The 20,162-nt window shown below is 41.8% G+C and overlaps 1 protein-coding gene across 5 annotated transcripts in view; it reads left to right on the plus strand.

The window, feature by feature from the left end:
- Positions 1-20,162, plus strand: part of btbd7 (BTB (POZ) domain containing 7) — a 107,532-nt gene that overhangs the window by 64,985 nt on the left and 22,385 nt on the right. For 4 of the 5 annotated variants that reach the window (XM_072274711.1, XM_072274705.1, XM_072274695.1 and 1 more), the window contains one exon: positions 2,005-2,165. In XM_072274711.1, the coding sequence (XP_072130812.1) occupies positions 2,005-2,165 (161 nt within the window). Of the gene's footprint in view, positions 1-2,004; positions 2,166-3,569; positions 4,408-20,162 lie in introns of those variants that run through there. The other variant, XM_072274720.1, reaches the window with a different exon arrangement.

A 20,162-nucleotide genomic window follows, 5' to 3' on the forward strand; every position in this document is an offset into this window, starting at 1 on the left:
TTGTGGTCTCTGGTTCAACACAGGTTACAACAGACCTCCTGAAGTAACCGAATTGAAAATGAATGTTGCTGTTTTATGTCATACTGTAGGGTAATGATTGACAGATGACACATTGTTCATAATAGAAACTGTTCTATATAATTCACAAACACCACCATTGAGTTGTTGTGTTCACTTTAAGAGGTGGTGTCTGACATGCTTTTAGTTTGTAATGTAAGTAAAGAGCTACAGCTTTTGTTAAGCACATAAAACGAATCTTGCATGTTTTATTCACAACATTCTACAATACCTTTTGATGCAAATTTTCATCTCTACCAACATGTAGCTCTTGTTTTGAGATGGTATTTATATAAGAATTTTCCTAATATGAATCTCACATCCTTGATGCACTTATACAGACCTGACAAATCCTATAAGAATTTTTTATGGAGTTTATTTTTAATCAGCACATTTGTAATTTGTATAATTTGGATTGAAGCTACCACACTGAACTTATTGAGCACACAACTAGCAGTAGTGCAGAGTATGAGCATTTGGAGATGGTTTTCTAAATCAGTATGCTCACAGACCAGTGAAGGAGCAGGCGGTTTTACTTGCAGTAAGGTTGTGATGTTCGTGCGGAAAGGTGGCAGCATGGTACAAGGTCATCCGTAAACTTACTGAATGACAATTGTTGGATTCTGATGCTTTTGATCCAAGCTTCTTTCAGAAGTGAAGAGGCACAGAACTCGTTGCTTCACAATCGTTTTATTAAGTGTTAATAGAACAAAGAGAATTAGCAATAGGAAGAAGTTGAGGTCCAGTGGCTAAGAATAAAGAAGAGAGAAAAGAATAATATGGTGAGCCTGGCAATGCACACACACAATGCTAGAGGAACTCAGCAGGCCAGGCAGCATCTATGGAAAAGAGTACAGTCAGCGTTTCGGGCCGAGACCCTTTGGCAGGACTGGAGAGACAAAGATGAGCAGAGTTAAAAGGTTGGGGGAGGGGACGGAGGAACAGGTGACAGGTGAAACCGGGAGGGGGAGGGATGAAGTAAAGAGCTGGGAAGTTGATTGCTGAAAGAGGTACAGGGCTGGAGAAGGGCTGTCTGATAGGAGAGGACAGAATGCCATGGAAGAAAGGGGGGGTGGGGGGGAGGAGCACCAGAGGGAGGTGATGGGCAGGCAAAGGGATAAGATGAGAGGGAAAGCGGGGATGGGAAACGGAGAAGGCCATTACTAGAAGCTCGAGAAATCGACGTTCATGTATCTATCTTGGCTCATCAGTATGACAATAGCCTTAGTCACTCCACCAATCAGGACTCTACAGCAGGTAGTTAACACTGCCCAGCACATCACTGGCACCAGCCTATTCATCATCAAAGGCATGTATACAGAAAGGTACAATAACATAAGGAAGCACCCCACCCATCCTACTCATTACTGTCAGTCCCACTGCCAACAGAGAGGGGGTTACGTAGCATCCACACCAGGACCACCAGACGCGAAAACAGTTCCTTTCCCCGAGCAGTAAGGCTGATCAACACCTCTACCCATTAACCCACCCCTCCACCATTACTGTGTCGTTTAGTGTCAGTCCACTTACATATAGATGCTCCTCTCCCTAGCATCACTTTATGGACATACAATCAATCTGTTTATATAAGCTATCTTATGTATTTATATTTATTGTGTTTTTTTATTGTATTCTTTACCTTATTGTCTTTTTTGTGCTGCATCTGATCTGGGGTAACAAGTATTTTGTTCTCCTTTACACTTGTGTGCTGGAGGTGACATTAAACAACCTTGAATCTTAAAAACCAATCTCTTTGAAAGGGCTTTTGGTCACTTGTCTTAAAGCTTCCTTTATTGACTTGATACCTGACAATGCTGCCTGAATGTGTCTCAGGACATCTTTACTCTGATATAAAAGAAACAGTTATGTAAATGTAAGGCTTTCTCACTCTGCTCATCCAAGAGCATAATGTTGCATGATTTTGTATTAGTTTGTGTTTTGTTTCAGAGCCGAACCTACTGAGTGGAACTGCACACAGTGTCAACAAAAGAGGTGTAAAACGACGTGATCTGGACATAGAAGAACTAAAAGAGATTTTGTCTCCAGTTCTGCCTCATATTCGCATAGATCACATCCTTCCGACTAACAGTGAGGTTCTTAATGATGCTGTAGGTTGATTTCATTTTGTCTCTTAATTTTGCTCAGGTTTAACACCATAAGAACATAAGACATTGGAGCAGAATGGGGGTGGGAGAAACGGTACTGAGATGCTGAAAAGCAATCAGTGCTCTCAGTCACTCAACATCAGACTCACAACCACCGGTATACCTGGCAGATCACCAACAATGAGATCACGTTAAGTATCATTAATGTGTGTTGGTACAGTATAGTACAACTCCATTAGTCCTGCACACCGAGGACTGCACAGACTTTCCATTCTATCGGATGTGGATGTAATGGAACATAAGACATAGGAGTAGAATTAGGCCGTTCAGTCCATCAAGTCTGCTCCGCCATTCCATCATGGCCAATTATTATGTCTCTCAATCCCATTATCTAGCCTTCTCCCCATAACCTTTGACATCCAGGCTAATCAAAAACTTATCAGCTTCTGCTTTAAATATGCCCGATGACTTGATTTCCACAACCATCTGTGACAATAAATTCACAGATTCACTACTCTCTGACTAAAGAAATTCCATCTCATCTCTGTTTTAATTAGATGTCCCTCTATCCTGAGGGTGTGTCTCTTGTCCTAGACCAGTGTTTCCCAACCTTTTCTTTTAGCCCAACACTCCCCTCCCCCCCCCCCCCCCACACCCAAACCAGTTTCATATTTGCCAACTTGCTCCTAAAGGATCTTCAACCTTGCCAGCACCCCTCTTAGGCACAGTATCTACCGTATGCTAACATGAGAAAAATTATTCTGCTTTAAATTTTTACTTGTCTTTAAACCGAACTTACACAGTACCTGCGCACTTTACAGCAGCTTCAATATCAAAGTGATATTTGAGCTTGATGGCTTTTAGTAAGAGTTGAAATATCTGGTTCAAGTTTTGACAGCAAAAGCTCTGCATCTCCACGTGTAAAAAATGTCTAAGCGGTTTTTGTGAGTTTGTGGTTCACTGCACTAAAACTTCTTTCAACAAGGTAGTAGGATGGAAATACAATGATGAGCAATTTGGCTCTTCTCCAAAGACCAGGAAATTTTGTATGTCATGGTAGCCAAATACCACAAAAGCCAATATTTTTGAGAAGCATTTTTTGCTTCTTTATCATTCTGAATTCCAATAATTTATTTTTGCAAGCTTCACCTTGCAAAGAAATAGGTTATCTGCCCAATTCAGAATTTCTATATTGTTTCAAATCCTTGAGTCGATTCTGAAAATCCTTCTTCAGTGACTATAAGCAGTACTGTTCCAAATTATTGTCTGCGAAAGCAAGTGTCATACTTTCCATGCAGGGATACTGAGAACACTCTTCACCCAATGTTTTGCTTGTATACAGTGCCCATAAAAAATATTCATCACCTCCCCCCACCCCAGAAGTTTTCATGTTTTATTGTTTTACAGGTGTCCCCCGCTTTTCGAACGTTCGCTTTACGAAACCTCGCTCTTACGAAAAACCTACATTAGTTACCTGTTTTCACTAACAGAAGGTGTTTTCACTGTTATGAAAAAAGGCAGCGCGCGCCCCGAGCAGCAAGCTCCTCCCCGGAACTGCATTCTAGCCGGCATTGCTTAAACACGTGCCTGTGAGCAGCCGTTAGCAAGATGATTTCTAAGGTATTGGAAAAGCCTAAAAGAGCTCGTAAGGGTGTTACACATAGCGTAAAAATAGGCATAATTAAGCGTTTCGATCGTGGTGAAGGAAGTAAGGACAAACTGAGCTTGGCTTGTGGAAGTGGACGAAGATGATATTGAAGAGGTTTTGGCATCCCATGACCAAGAACTGATAAACGAAGAGCTGATGCAGTTGGAAGAGGAAAGGATAACAATTGAAACCGAATGCAGTAGCGAACAGACCGAAAGTGAAGTCGTCCAGGAACTGAATGTGAAGCAACTGCATAAGATTTTTGCTTCGATGATTGCAGAAAAGTACCACTTTAATTTTGAAAGGGTACATAGGTTTAGGGCATATTTGCAGGATAGTTCGAGTGCTTACAAAGAACTGTATGATAGAAAAATACGTGAGGCTAAGCAGTCAAGCATACTGTCGTTTTTCAAGCCTTCCACATCAGCCACAGCAGACGACGAACCTCGACCTTCGACATGGAGGCAGCAGACACAGAAGAAAATGACCTGCCTGCCCTGATGGAGATAGACGACGATGAGATGACACCCCAGTGTCCCACCATCCCAACCCCCGGGCCACGGACCGATACATTGCCGCGGAGAATGCAGCGGTAGCCAGGACACATCCAGCACATCTTTAAGAAAAAAAAGCTGAAATAAACAAGCTAATTAATTAGGTGCTGCTTGGCACGTAATTATCGGCCCAGATCAGAGGCAATTGCCGGGTGGCACCTAATTAACTAGCTTGTTTATTTCGGCTTTTTTCTTAATGATGTGCCGGGTGCGTCCCAGCCACCGCTGTACCCCTGCATGCTTCGTGGATCGGTATCGGTCGGCGGCCTGGAGGTTGTGATCCACTGCACCACCCCAAACTCCGACGACTCAGCCTAACACACCATCATCAGTGTGTTCAGCGCTGTCTTCCCGATTCTGGTAAGTGATACTACACTGTACATACATTATTTCTACTTTATATAGGCTGTGTATTTTTATGCGTTATTTGGTATGATTTGGCAGCTTCATAGCTTAAAGGTTACTGGAGAGAGTGTTTCTGCTGAGAGCGCTTGCGTGAGATTTTCGCTACGGAGAACAGTGAGGCAATGATTGTAGAAAAGTATTTCTACTTTATATAGGCTGTGTACTTATCATATCATTCCTGCTTTTACTATATGTTACTGTTATTTTAGGTTTTATGTGTTATTTGGCATGATTTGGTAGGTTACTTTTGGGTCTGTGAATGCCCACAAATTTTTCCCATATAAGTAAATGGTAATTGCTTCTTCACTTTATGACATTCCGGCTTACGAACCGTTTCATAGGAACGCTCTACCTTCGGATGGCGGGGGAAACCTGTACAGTGTTGAATGACAGTGGATTTAATTTGGCTTTTTTTGGTACTGATCAGAAAAAGACTTGAGAGTCAAAGTGAAAACTGATCCCTACAAAGTGATCTAATTGCAAATATAAAACACAAAATAATTGATTGCACAAGTAATCATCCCCTTTAATATGACACACCCAATTATCACTGGTGCAGCCAACTGGTTTTAAAAGTTAAATGGAGATCACCATGCAGTCAAGGTGCTTACTTGATTGTAGTAAAAATTAACCTGTATCTGGAAGGTCAGTATTTTTTCTTTAGCGGTTTGATCGAGGCACAACTGTGCAAGCATGTGGATGTCAGCAAGTTAGACCAACGGGAAGAGTTTAAAAGGAGACAGCATTATAGAGCAGGCAACAGAGTATAGGGAGACAGAGTAGGAGGGCTTTGGCTCAACAGGGCTTAGGCAATAAATGGGTCGAAGCGAGGTAAGTTACCTGTGAAGAATAGAACTGGAAGTATGTCTGTGAGGCTGGTGTTCTGTACTAGGTGTCAGGTGTGGGGTGTCCGGGAGACTCCCAGCCTCCCGGACGGCCACATCTGTGCCAGGTGTGTCAAGCTGCAGCTCCTTAGGGACCGCATTAAGGAACTGGAGATGCAGCTGGATGACCTTCGTCTGGTCAGAGAAAGTGAGGAGGTGATAAGAGAGAAGCTATAGGCCTCATTGGGCCTCAGGAGACAAATAAGTGGGTAACAGGAGAGAGAAGGGCAAGAGTCAGATACTAGAGAGTATCCCTCTGGCTGACCCCCTTAACAATAAGTACTCCTGCTTGAGTACTGTTGGGAGTGGGGAGGGGGCGGCCTCCCTGGGGGAAAGCCACAGTGGCTGCGCCTCTGGCACTGTGGCTCAGAAGGGTAGGGAAAGGAAGAGGAAGGCAGTAGTGATAGGGGACTCTATAGTTAGGGGGTCAGACAGGCGATTCTGTGGATGCAGGAAAGGAACACGGATGGTAGTTTGCCTCCCAGGTGCCAGGGTCCAGGATGTTTCTGATCGCATCCTGAAGTGGGAAAGCGAACAGCCAGAGGTCATGGTACATATTGGTACCAACGGCATAGGTAGGAAAAGGGAGAAGGTCCTGAAAACAGACCACAGAGGGTTAGTTAGGAAGAAAGTTGATTACTGCCTGTGCTACGCAATAATGGGTACAGGAATAGAGTGAGGTGGAGGATAAATGCGTGGCTGAGGGATTGGAGTGGAGGCAGGTATTCAGATTTCTAGGTCATTGGGACCTCTTTTGGGGCAGGCGTGACCTGTACAAAAAGGACAGTTGGCACTTGAATATGAGGGGGACCAGTACCCTGGCAGGGAGTTTTGCTAAGACTGTTGGGGAGAGAGAGTTTAAATTAGAATCGCTGGGGGGGGTGGGAACCGAACTGAAGAGACGGAAGGAAGGGGTGGTTGGCTCACAAATAGAGGAAGCTTGTAGACAGTGCGAGAGGGAGGATAGGCAGGTGATAGGGAAGGGATGCGGTCAGACCGATGGTTTGAGATGTGTCTGCTTTAATGAAAAAAGCATCATGAACAAAGCGGATGAGCTTAGAGCGTGGATCAGTACTTTGAGCTATGATGTTGTGGCCATTACAGAGACTTGGATGGCTCAGAGGCAGGAATGGTTACTTAGAGTGCCAGGTTTTAGATGTTTTAGAAAGGGGGGGGTGGGCAAAAGAGGTGAGGGCATGGCAGTGCTGATCAGAGATAGTGTCATGGCTGCAGAAATACAGGAAGTCATGGAATGATTGTCTATTGAGTCTCTGTGGGTGGAAGTTAGAAACAGGAAGGGGTCAATAACGCTACTGGGTGTTTTTTATAGACCACCTAATAGTAACAGGGATATCAAGGAGCAGGTAGGGAGACGGATTCTGGAAAGGTGTAATAATAACAGGGTTGTGGTGGGTGATGTTAATTTCCCAAGTATTGATTGGCAACTCCCTAGAGCAAGGGGTTTAGATGGGGTGGAGTTTGTTAGGTGTGTTCAGGAAGATTTCTTGACACAATATGTAGATAAGTGGACAAGAGGAGCAGCTGTACCTGATCTGGTATTGGGAAATGAACCTGGTCAGGTGTCAGATCTCTCAGTGGGAGAGCATTTTGGAGATGGTGATCACAATTCTATCTCCTTTACCATAGTATTGGAGGGGGACAGGAACAGACAAGTTAGGAAAATGTTTAATTGGAGTAAGGGGAAATATGAAGCTATCAGGCAGGAACTTGGAAGCATAAATTGGGAGCAGATGTTCTCAGGGAAATGTACAGCAGAAATGTGGCAGATGTTCAGGAGATATTTGCCTGGCATTTTGCATAGGTACGTTCCAGTGAGACGGAAAGGATGGTAGGGTACAGGAACCATGGTGTACAAAGGCTGTTGAAAATCTCGTCAAGGAGAAAAGAAAAGCCTACGAAAGATTCAGAAAAAACTAGGTAATGATAGAGATCTAGAAGATTATAAGGCTAGCAGGAAGGAGCTTAAGAATGAAATTGGGAGAGCCAGAAGGGGCCATGAGAAGGCCTTGGCGAACAGGATTAAAGAAAATATCAAGACATTCTACAGGTAGGTGAAGAGCAAGAGGATAAGATGTGAAAGAAAAGGACCAATCCAGTGTGACAGTGGAAAAGTGTGTATGGAACCGGAGGAGATACTTAATGTATTCTTTGCTTCATTATTCACTATGGAAAAGGATCTTGGCGATGGTACAGATGACTTGCAGCAGATTGAAAAGCTTGAGCATATAGACGTTAAGAAAGAGGATGAGCTGGAGCTTTTGGAAAGACATCAAGTTAGATAAGTCTCCGGGACGGGATGAGATGTACCCCTGGCTACTGTGGGAGGCGAGGGAGGAGATTGCTGAGCCTCTGGCAATGATCTGGAGTATTGGACGGTTGCAGATGTTGTTCCTTTATACAAGGAGTAGAGATAGCCCAGGAAATTACAGACCAGTTAGTCTTACTTCAGTAGTTGATAAGTTGATGGAGAAGATCCTGAGACACAGGATTTATGAACATTTGGACAGGCATAATATGAGTCCTTTAATAAATCTAATTACCTTAGGAGTAGGTAATGGAGGCAGCAGTTAGGGCAGTTGAGTGCTCCGTTTGCAGTATGTGACTACACCTGTAAAAGGTGCATCCAGCTGCAGCTCTTGACAAACCGAGTTAGGGAGCTGGAGCTGGATGAACTTCAGATCATTCCTGAGGCAGAAATAAACAGGAGTTACAGGGAGATAGTCACCCCTAAAAGTCAGGAAACAGGTAGCTGGGTGACTGTCAGGAGAGGGAAGGGGAATAGACAGAATGAGCAGAGCACCCCTGTGGCCGTTCCACCAATAAGTACATCATTTTGGATACTGTTGATGGGGACGACCTACCAGGGACAAGTTGCAGTGGTTGCGTCTCTGGCTCTGAGACGGGACCATCAGCTCTGAAGGGAAGGAGGGAAAAGAGGAGAGCAGTAGTGATAGGACATTCGATAGTTAGGGGGACAGATGAGAGGTTCTGTGGAAGAGATTGAGAATCCCGGATGGTCTGTTGCCTCCCTGGTGCCAAGGTCCGCAATATCTCGGATCGAGTTCTCAGTATTCTCAAGAGGGAGAGTGAGCAGCCGGATATCGTGGTCCATGTTGGGACCAATGATGTGGGTAGGAACAGTGAGGAGGTCCTGAAAGGTGAGTTTAGGGAGCTAGGCGCCAAAGTAAAGGAACCAGGATAGCAATCTCAGGATTGCTACCAGTGCCACATGCAGGCGGATTTAGAAATAGTAAGATAGCGCAGATCAACACGTGGCTGAAGACATGGTGCAGGAGGGAGGGCTTTAGATTTATAGATAATTGGACATTTTTCCAGGGAAGGTGGGACCTGTTCTGGTGGGGCAGTTTACATCTGAACTGGAGGGGGACAAATATTCTTGCAGGTAGGTTTGCTAGAGAGGCTCCAGTGGATTTAAGGGAGAAGGAAGAAAAACAAAATAGTAAAGTTGTTTGCACCGTTAGTGATAAACAGAGAGTAAGAGGTGGAAAATTTCTTAAATGTATTCATTTTAATGCTAGGAGCATTATAAGAAAGGTGGATGAGCTGAAAGCATGGATTAATACCTGGAAGTATGATATGGTATCTATTAGTGAAACATGGTTGCAGGAGGGGTGTGATTAGCAACTAAATATTCCTGGATTTCGTTGCTTCAGGTGTGATAGAATCGAAGGGACACTAGGGGGAGGTGTTGCATTGCTTGTCAGAGAAAATATTACAGCAGTGCTCTGGCAGGATAGATTAGAGGGCTTGTCTAGGGAGGCTATTTGGGTGGAATTGAGGAATGGGCATGGTGTAATAATACTTATAGGGGTGTATTATAGACCACCTAATGGGGAGTGAGAAGTGGAGGAGCAAATTTGTAAGGAGATAGCAGATATTTGTAGTAAGCACAAGGTTGTGATTGTGGGAGATTTTAATCTTCCACACATTGACTGGGAAGCCCATACTGTAAAAGGGCTGGATGGTTTGGAGTTTGTAAAATGTGTGCAGGATAGTTTTTTGCAGCAATACATAGAGGTACCAACTAGAGAAGGGGCAGTGTTGGATCTCCTGTTAGGGAATGAGATAGGTCAGGTGACGGAGGTACGTTTTGGGAAGCACTTCGGGTCCAGTGATCACAATACCATTAGTTTCATTATAATTATGGAGAAGGATAAGTCTGGACCCAGGGTTGAGATTTTTGATTGGAGAAAGGCTAACTTTGAGGAGATGCGAAAGGATTTAGAAGGAGTGGATTGGGACGAATTGTTTTATGGGAAGGATGTAATAGAGAAATAGAGGTCATTTAAAGATGAAATTTTGATGGTACAGAATCTTTATGTTCCTGTTAGGTTGAAAGGAAAGGTTAAAAGTTTGAGAGAGCCATGGTTTTCAAGGGATATTGGAAACTTGGTTCGGAAAAAGAGAGATATCTACAATCAATATAGAGAGCATGGAGTAAATGAGGTGCTCGAGGACTATAAAGAATGTAAAAAGAATCTTAAGAAATAAATGAGAAAAGCTAAAAGAAGATACAAAGTTGCTTTGGCAAGTAAAGTGAAAATAAATTCACAGGGTTTCTACAGTTTTATTAATAGCAAAAGGCTAGTGAGGGATAAAATTGGTCCCTTACAGAATCAGAGTGGACAGCTATGTGTGGAACCAAAAGAATTAGGGGAGATTTTGAACAATTTCTTTTCTTCGGTATTCACTAAGGAGAAGGATATTGAATTGTGTTAGGTAAGGTAGGGAAGTTATGGAAACTATGATGATTAAAGAAGAGGAAGTACTGGCGCTTTTAAGGAATATAAAAGTGGTTAAGTCTCCGGGTCCTGACAGGATATTCCCTAGGACCTTGAGGGAAGTTAGTGTAGAATTAGCAGGGGCTCTGACAGAAATATTTCAAATGTCATTAAAAACGGGGATAGTGCCAGAGGATTGGCGCATTGCTCATGTTGTTCCATTGTTTAAAAAGGGTTCTAAGAGTAAACCTAGCTATTATCGGCCTGTGAGTTTGACGTCGGTGATGAGTAAATTGATGGAAAGTATTCTTAGAGATGGTGTATATATAATCATCTGGATAGACAGAGTCTGATTAGGAACAGTCAACATGGATTTGTGCGTGGAAGGTCATGTTTAACAAATCTTATTGAATTTTCTGAAGAGGTTACTAGGAATGTTGACGAGGGTAAAGCGGTGGATATTATCTATATGGACTTCAGTAAGGCCTTTGACAAGGTTCCACGCGGAAGGTTAGTTAGGAAGGTTCAATCGTTAGGTATTAATGTCGAAATAGTAAAATGGATTCAGCAGTGGCTGGATGGGAGACGCCAGAGAGTAGTGATAGAAACATAGAAAATAGGTGCAAGAGTAGGCCATTCGGCCCTTTGAGCCTGCATCGCGATTTATTATGATCATGGCTGATCATCCAACTCAGAACCCTGCACCAGCCTTCCCTCCATACCCCCTGATGCCCGTAGCCACAAGGGCCATATCTAACTCCCTCTTAAATATAGCCAATGAACTGGCCTCAACTGTTTCCTGTGGCAGAGAATTCCACAGGTTCACCACTCTCTGTGTGAAGAAGTTTTTCCTAATCTCAGTCCTAAAAGGCTTCCCCTTTATCCTCAAACTGTGACCCCTCGTTCTGGACTTCCCCAACATCAGGAACAATCTTCCTGCATCTAGTCTGTCCAATCCCTTTAGGATTTTATACGTTTCAATCAGATCCCCCCTCAATCTTCTAAATTCCAACGAGTACAAGCCTAGTTCATCCAGTCTTTCTTCATATGAAAGTCCTGCCATCCCAGGAATCAATCTGGTGAACCTTCTTTGTACTCCCTCTATGGCAAGGATGTCTTTCCTCAGATTAGGGGACCAAAACTGCACACAATACTCCAGGTGTGGTCTCACCAAGGCCTTGTACAACTGCAGTAGTACCTCCCTGCTCCTGTACTCGAATCGTCTCGCTATAAATGCCAGCATACCATTCGCCTTTTTCACCGCCTACTGTACCTGCATGCCCACTTTCAATGACTGGTGTATAATGACACCCAGGTCTCGTTGCACCTCCCCTTTTCCTAATCGGCCACCATTCAGATAATAATCTGTTTTCCTATTTTTGCCACCAAAGTGGATAACTTCACATTTATCCACATTAAATTGCATCTGCCATGAATTTGCCCACTCACCCAACCTATCCAAGTCACTCTGCATCCTCTTAGCATCCTCCTCACAGCTAACACTGCCGCCCAGCTTCATGTCATCCACAAACTTGGAGATGCTGCATTTAATTCCCTCATCCAAGTCATTAATATATATTGTAAACAACTGGGGTCCCAGCACTGAGCCTTGCGGTACCCTACTAGTCACTGCCTGCCATTCTGAAAAGGTCCCGTTTATTCCCACTCTTTGCTTCCTGTCTGCTAATCAATTCTCTATCCACATCAATACCTTACCCCCAATACCATGTGCTTTAAGTTTGCACACTAATCTCCTGTGTGGGACCTTGTCAAAGGCCTTTTGAAAATCCAAATATACCACATCCACTGGTTCTCCCCTATCCACTCTACTAGTTAGATCCTCAAAAAATTCTATGAGATTCGTCAGACATGATTTTCCTTTCACAAATCCATGCTGACTTTGTCCGATGATTTCACCGCTTTCCAAATGTGCTGTTATCACATCTTTGATAACTGACTCCAGCAGTTTCTGGACAACTGTTTGTCAGATTGGAGGCCGGTGAATAGTGGTGTTACTCAGGGATCTGTACTGGGCCCATTGTTGTTTGCCATATGCATTAATGATCTGGATGATGGGATAGTAAATTGGATTAGTAAGTTTGCAGATGATACTAAGATAGGTGGCGTTGTGGATAATGAAGTAGGTTTTCAAAGCTTGCAGAGAGATTTAGGCCAGTTAGAAGAGTGGGCTGAAAGATGGCAGACGGAGTATAATGCTGATAAATGTGAGGTGCTACATTTTGGTAGGACTAATCAAAATAGGACATACATGGTAAATATTAGGGTATTGAAGAATGCAGTAGAACAGAGAGATCTAGGAATAATGGTGCATAGTTCCCTGAAGGTGGAATCTCATGTGGATAGGGTGGTAAAGAAAGCTTTTGGTATGCTGGCCTTTATAAATCAGAGCATTGAGCATAGGAGTTGGGATGTAATGTTGAAATTGTACAAGGCATTGGTAAGGCCAAACTTGGAGTATTGTGTACAGTTCTGGTCACTGAATTATAGGAAAGGTGTCAATAAAATTGAGAGAGTACAGAGAAGATTTACTAGAATGTTACCTGGGTTTCATCACCTAAGTTACAGAGAAAGGTTGAACAGTTTGGGTCTTTACTCTTTGGTGCGTAGAAGGTTGAGGGGGTACTTGATAGAGGTATTTAAAATTATGAGGGGGATGGATAGAGTTGACATGGATAGGCTTTTTCCATTGAGAGTGAAGGAGATTCAAACAAGAGGACATGAGTTGAGAGTTAGGGGGCAAAAGTTTAGGGGTAACATGAGGGGGAACTTTACTCAGAGAGTAGTAGCTGTGTGGAATGAGCTTCCAGCAGAAGTGGTAGAGGCAGGTTCGATATTGTCATTTAAAGTAAAATTGGATAGGTATATGGACAGGTAAGGAACAGAGGGTTATGGGCTGAGTGCAGGTTGGTGGGACTGGGTGAGAGTAAGCGTTTGGCACGGACTAGAAGGGCCAAGATGGCCTGTTTCCATGCTGTAATTGTTATATGGTTATATGGCTTTGTCAAAGGGAGTTTGTGCCTTACGAGCCTGATTGAATTTTTTGAGGATGTGTCTAAACACATTGATGAAAGTAGAGCAGTAGATCTAGTCCTGACGAAGGGTCTCGGCCTGAAACGTCGACTGTACCTCTTCCTAGAGATGCTGCCTGGCCTGCTGCGTTCACCAGCAACTTTGATGTGTGTTGTTAGATGTAGTGTATATGGATTTCAGCAAGGCATTTGATAAGGTACCCCATGCAAGGCTTATTGAGAAAGTAAGGAGGCATGGGATCCAAGGGGACATTGCTTTGTGGATCCAGAACTGGCTTGCCCACGGAAGGCAAAGAGTGGTTGTAGACAGGTCACTCTGCATGGAGGCCGGTGACCAGTGGTGTGTCTCAGGGATCTGTTCTGGGACCCCTTCTCTTCGTGATTCTTTTTTTTAAATGACCTGGATGAGGAAGAAGGAGGATGGATTAGTCAATTTGCTGATGACACAAAGGTTGGGGGTGTTATGGATAGTGTGGAGGGCTGGCAGAGGTTACAGCCAGACATCAATAGGATGCAAAACCGGGCTGAGAAGTGGCAGATGGAATTCAACCCAGATAAATGTGAGGTGGTTAATTTTGGTAGGTCAAATGTGATGGCAGAATATAGTATTATATAGAATATAGTCAGACTCTTGGCAGTGTGGAGGATCAGAGGGATCTTGGGGTCTGAGTCCATAAAACACTCAAAGCTGCTACGCAGGTTGACTCTGTGGTTAAGAAGGCATACGGTGTATTGGCCTTCATCAACCATGGGATAGAGTTCAAGAGCTGAGAGATAATGTTAAAGATATATAGGACCCTGGTCAAACCCCACTTGGAGTACTATGCTCAGCTGTGGTCACCTCACTACAGGAAGGATGTGGAAACTATAGAAAGGGTGCAGAGGAGATTTGCAAGGATGTTGCCTGGATTGGGGAGCATGCCTTATGAGAATAGGTTGAGTGAACTCGGCCTTTTCTCCTTGGAGCAACGGAGGATGAGGTGACCTGATAGAGGTGTATAAGATGATGAGAGGCATTGTTCTTGTGGATAATCAGAGGCTTTTTCCCAGGCTGAAATAGCTAACACGAGAGGGCACAGTTTTAAGGTGCTTGGAAGTAGGTACAGAGGAGATATCAGCGGTATGTTTTTTACGCAGACAGCGGTGAGTGTATGTAATGGGCTGCCAGCAACGGTGGTGGAGGCAGATACCATAGGGTCTTTTAAGAGACTCCTGGATAGGTACATGGAGCTTAGAAAAATGGAGGGCTATGGGTAACCCTTGGTAATCTCTACAGTAAGGACATGTTTGGCACAGTGTTGTGGGCTGAAGGGCCTGTATTGTGCTGTAGGTTTTCTACATTTCTAACCTGGCAGAAACTATACCATGAAGACAAAAAGAACACTCCAAGTGACTCTGCAAAAAGGTTATTGAAAAGCACAAGTCAGGAGATGGATACAAGAAATCGTAAGAATATAGCTCAGCTGTAAATTTGCCTCGAGCAGGCTTTCCTCAAAAAGTGAGGGAGACCATCAAGAAACCTGTGGACAGCTGTGAGGAGTTGCAAGCTTCAGTAGCTGAGATGGGAGACACTGCACGTATAACAATTGTTGCCCCACTGCTTCACCAATCACAGCTTTATGGAAGAGTGGCAAAGAGGAAGCCACTGTTCAAAAACAATACTCACATGAAACCTTGGCTAGAATGTGCCAGAAGACGTGGGAGAGTCTGAAGTCAGATGGTAGAGGGTTGAGCTTTTTGGCCATCAGACTAAGCATTATGTTTGGAGTAAGCCAAACACTGCACACCGTCAAAAACACACCATCTCTGTCATGAAGCATGGTGGTGGCTGCATGATGCTGTGGGGGTGCTTCACTGCAGCTGGCCCTGGAAGATAGAGGGTAAGATGAATGCAGCAAAATACAGAGAAATCCTGGAGGAAAACCTGGTGCAGTCTGCAAGAGAACTGTGTCTTGCTAGAAAACAAATCTTCTCCCAAGTCAGTCACCCTAAGCATAAAGCCAAAGCTACGCAGGAATGGCTTAAAAACAACAAAGTTAATGTCCTGGAGTTGTCTAGTCATAGTCCAGACCTCAATCCAATTTGGAATTTGAGGCTGGACTTGAAAAGAGCTGTTCACTTATGATCCATATGCAATCTGACGGAGTTTGAGCAGTTTTGTAAAGAAGAATGGAGAAAAATTGTGTCCAGCAGTGCAAAGCTGATAGAGACCTATCCACACAGACTCGAGGCTGTAACTGCTGCCAAAGGTGCATCTACTTAATACTGACTTAAAGGGTGTGAATACTTATGCAATCAATTACTTTGAGTTTCATGTTTGTAATTAATTTAGCTCACTTTGTAGACAGCTGTTTTCACTTTGTCATGAAAAAGTCTTTTTCTGTTGATCAGTGTCAAAAATTCCAAATCAAATCCACAGTGATTCAATAAAATACGAAAACTTCCGAGGGGTTGAATATTTTTTATAGGCACTATATTTCCAATTTTCTGATAAAAGTGGACACTGCAGTTTCTGCCTGGATTAAATTGAAATTTTCACCTTACAGTTTAATATTTAAAATGTTCATTTTTCATACAGATCAGCTAGGTTTGCCACATCTCCACATCGAAGTTCAATCTTGTTTCCCAAGCTCTTGTCGACTTTGAGCAAAAATTCAATTCAACCACAGTGCCAAAAGGATCAAGGAGACTTCTTGAGCAGTGGCCTTTTGACAGCCAATGCACTTCAGTGTGAAGAAGCAAGCATACAAAATCTTTATCATTATCTTGGCATAACTGGCAAAATATTCTGCTATTTAATGGATGAGCTTTTGTTGACTGCAGATACTACAAGAGTCATGTTTGAAAAAAAGTCACTGGCTGAAGTTTTTGGCTGCGAGATGTTGATGATGAATTACACAATGTGTTATGACTTGTTTATTTCTTCATAAATGCCACTAAACCAGCATGATGACCTGTCATATATATTGCTCCATCTGTTGCACAAGAAATCATGTTCCTAATCAGAGTACTTTGATCCTCAATATACATTTTGAGCTTGATATTTGTTTTAAAATTTTCCAAAACAGGATCTCCATAAATCTTTCCCATTTTTGATAAATTGTATATATGCCATTAGCAATGCCTCGTTATCTTGCACAATTGATTCATCCAGTTTTTTGTACCTCTGTGCATAGTTGATACTCAATGTCTTCACTCATTTTGTCAGTATGACGAGCTACAGGGTTTGATTTTAAAATACTGCTATTCATTTTGAGAATAGTGGTGATCACTTCTGATACAGCAGACATTATTAATCTTTCAGCAGTTGTGTCAGATTTTCCATACTTGCTATTATTTTGGAAATGTTCTAAGAAGCAATGAAACCACTATCTTTTCAAATCTTTTTATTATTATCCAGAATTTACAAGAGTACATCAAAGAAAACAACACTTAAAATGTCTCAAGAAAAAATCATTATTATAAAGATTGAAAAAATTTTTGGTGATAAAGAAAAAAAACCCCTACCGAGCAAGAAAAGGTGAGGTGTTCAACCCCGGAGCCATGTGTCATAGAAAAGCTTCTAAAGATAAACATCAAACTGTCAGCAAAAAAAAGTACCAAAAATTTACAATTAGATCGTGAAGGAAATCTATCAATTAACTCAAATGACAATAACGAGCGAATGAACCCCATCTTTTCTCAAAATCAAACATAGGTTCAAAGGTTCGACTTCTAATTTTCACCAAGCTAAGACATAGCATCACATGAGAGAACCATTGTGACAAAGTGGGAGCCGGTGTATCCTTCCACTTCAACAAAATGGCCCTCCTAGCTATCAATGTAACAAATGCAATAACATGTTGGTCAGACAAAGAAATACCATGGGTATTTTGAGGAATTATTCCCAAAAGCACAGTTAATTTGTTAGGTTGTAAATTAATTTTAAATGCTTTAGAAATTGTCAAAAAAACTGACTTCCGGAACTGTTCTAGTTTAGAATAAAACCAAAATGTGTGTCAGTGTAGCCATCTCAGTTTTATCACATTAACTATCAACGTTAGGGAATATTTTTGACGATCTCTCCTTCGTCAAATGGTAACGATGTACAATTTAAAATTGAATCAGTGAATGACGAGCACAGATTGAAGAAGAGTTAACCAATGCTCCGTCCTAGAAGTCAAGTTAATTTCCTTTTCCCAGTCTTGTTTAATCTTAAATAAAGGACACTTATCCCATTGTAATAGTAAATTATAAATTCTTCCAATGGAATCCTTCATCGAAGGGTTCATACTCATGATAGTATCTAACAGGTCAGCATCCAATATGTAAGGAAAATTACTTAAATATTTTTGTAAGAAATGTCTAACTTGAAGGTATTGTAGAAAGTGTGAGTAAGAAAGAGAATATTTATAAACTAATTGGTCAAAAGACATTAGTCTATCTTCTTTAAATCCAAAAAAGAATTAATACCTTTATTTCTCCAAAGTAAAAAGTTGGATCAGTCAGAGAAGGTTTAAAAAAGTAATTTCGGTAAATTAAACTACAAAGTTTAAATTTTTTTAAGATAAAAAAAATCGCAGAACTGGAGCCAATTTAGTGAAGAATGCTTAATCGCGGTATAAATTTAAGTTAGTTACTTTAGCTAATTGTATAGGTAAAGCAGCTCCCAATAACAAGGTTAAATAAAACTGTTTCACAGCTTTCAATTCCAAGTCTACCCAAACTGGCCGATCATTCTTATCAACCCAATGTAACCAAAAGGACATGTATCACACATTAACAGCCCAGTAATACACTCTTAAATTAGGCAAAGTGAGACCTCCATCCTTTTTCAACTTTTGGTCTTTTATTATTCCAAATAAGATAAAATTTCAAATAAGATAAAATAATAGAATCAATCCGATCAAAAAGCTTCTCAGTCAAAAAAACAGGGATATTCTGAAATAAATATAAAAATTTTGGTAAAATCATCATTTTGACTATATGGATGCGTCCAACAAGTGAAAATGTAAGTGGACTCCATCATCTTAATAAATACTTCCTAGAATCTACCAAGGAAACAAAATTAACTTTATAAAGATCCTTATTTTTTTTAGTGATTATAACACCTAAATATCTAAAAGAATCCATGACTTTGAAAGGAGTATTATCATAAATAGAAACAGATTCATTTAAAGGAAACAGTTCACTTTACTAAAATTTATTTTTTATATCCTGAAAAATCTCTAAATTCATTAAATAATTTTAGCAAGGCAAGAATAGATTCCTCGGGATTGGATATATAAACCAATAAATTGTCAGTGTAAAGAGAAATTTTATGAATGGTCTCATTTACAAAATTCCCATAAATATCTTTAGCTTCACAAAGAGCAATAGCAAGGGGTTCTAATATTAAATTAAATAACAAAGGAGTTAACGGACAACCTTGTCTTGTCCCCTGTGAAAACTGAGAAAAAGGAGACCTACAGTTATTAGTAATAACAGTAGCAATAGGAGTTTTATATATCATTCTAATCTAATTAATAAAATTAACACCAAAGCCAAATTTCTGTAAAACATTAAATAAATATTTCCATTCAACTGGATCCAATGCTTTTACACCATCCAAAGATACGACACATTGTGGAGTTTTAAAAGAAGACGAATATATAATGTTAAATAATCTCCGAACATTTGAAAAAGAGTAACTGCCCTTAATAAAGCCTGTTTGATCTTTAAAAATAATTTTACCCAAAATATTCTCCAACCGATTGGCCATTATCTTTGACAGAATCTTAGCATCGACATTCAATAATGAAATAAGTCTATAAGAGGCCCAATCAGTAGGATCTGTCTCCTTTTTAAGAATTAAAGAAATTGAAGCCTCATTAAAAGGTAGAGGATAAATCACCTTTCACAAAAGAATCCTTAATTATTTCCAACATAGATAGATGGACATACTTTATTGATCCCAAGGGAAATTGGGTTTCGTTACAGCTGCACCAACCAAGAATAGAGCATAAATATAGCAACACAAAATCACAAACAATCAAACAACAATGTGCAAACTATGCCAGATGGAAATAAGTCCAGGACCAGCCTATTGGCTCAGGGTGTCTGACCCTCACGGGAGGAGCTGCAAAGTTCGATGGCCACAGACAGAAATAACCTCCCATGCCGCCCAGTGTTGCATCTTGGTGGAATATGGCCAGAGTCCAACAGCAAAATGTTCAATAGCCGGGCTACAAACATGTTCCTTGATCGTAATATGACGATCAAGGATTGCACCATCTGTTGTTAACCAGAACAGCAAGCCCCCCCTCCTTTACATTTACCGTTCTCAGTGCACTTCCCGTCAGCCCGACCCTCCATGGAAACGTTTTGGTCGGGTATGTCCTCATGCAGCCACGTTTCAGTGAAACACATAACACTGCTCTCCGGAAATGTTTTCTGACTCCCGACTAGCGCTGTGAACTTGTCCATTTTATTACCCAGCGATCTCACATTGCCCATAATGAGAGAGGGAAGACGCGGCTTATAACTTCTCTTCTCCATAAGTCTGTGTTGTCTTGACCCGGTCCTCTTTCCTCGCCTTTTTGATCCCCCTCTGCATCCTCTGTATGTTTTCCTCCAGATTTCAGCCGGGGTGTCCGCCGCTCTGCTCGCTAAACCGGCCGGCATAAGCACAATCAGCTGGTCCCCGGAATAAACAATGCCACCATACTGCTGCCTCGC

Source organism: Mobula birostris, chromosome 1 (assembly GCF_030028105.1).
Source record: "Mobula birostris isolate sMobBir1 chromosome 1, sMobBir1.hap1, whole genome shotgun sequence".
In the NCBI taxonomy this organism is placed as follows: Eukaryota; Metazoa; Chordata; class Chondrichthyes; order Myliobatiformes; family Myliobatidae; genus Mobula; species Mobula birostris.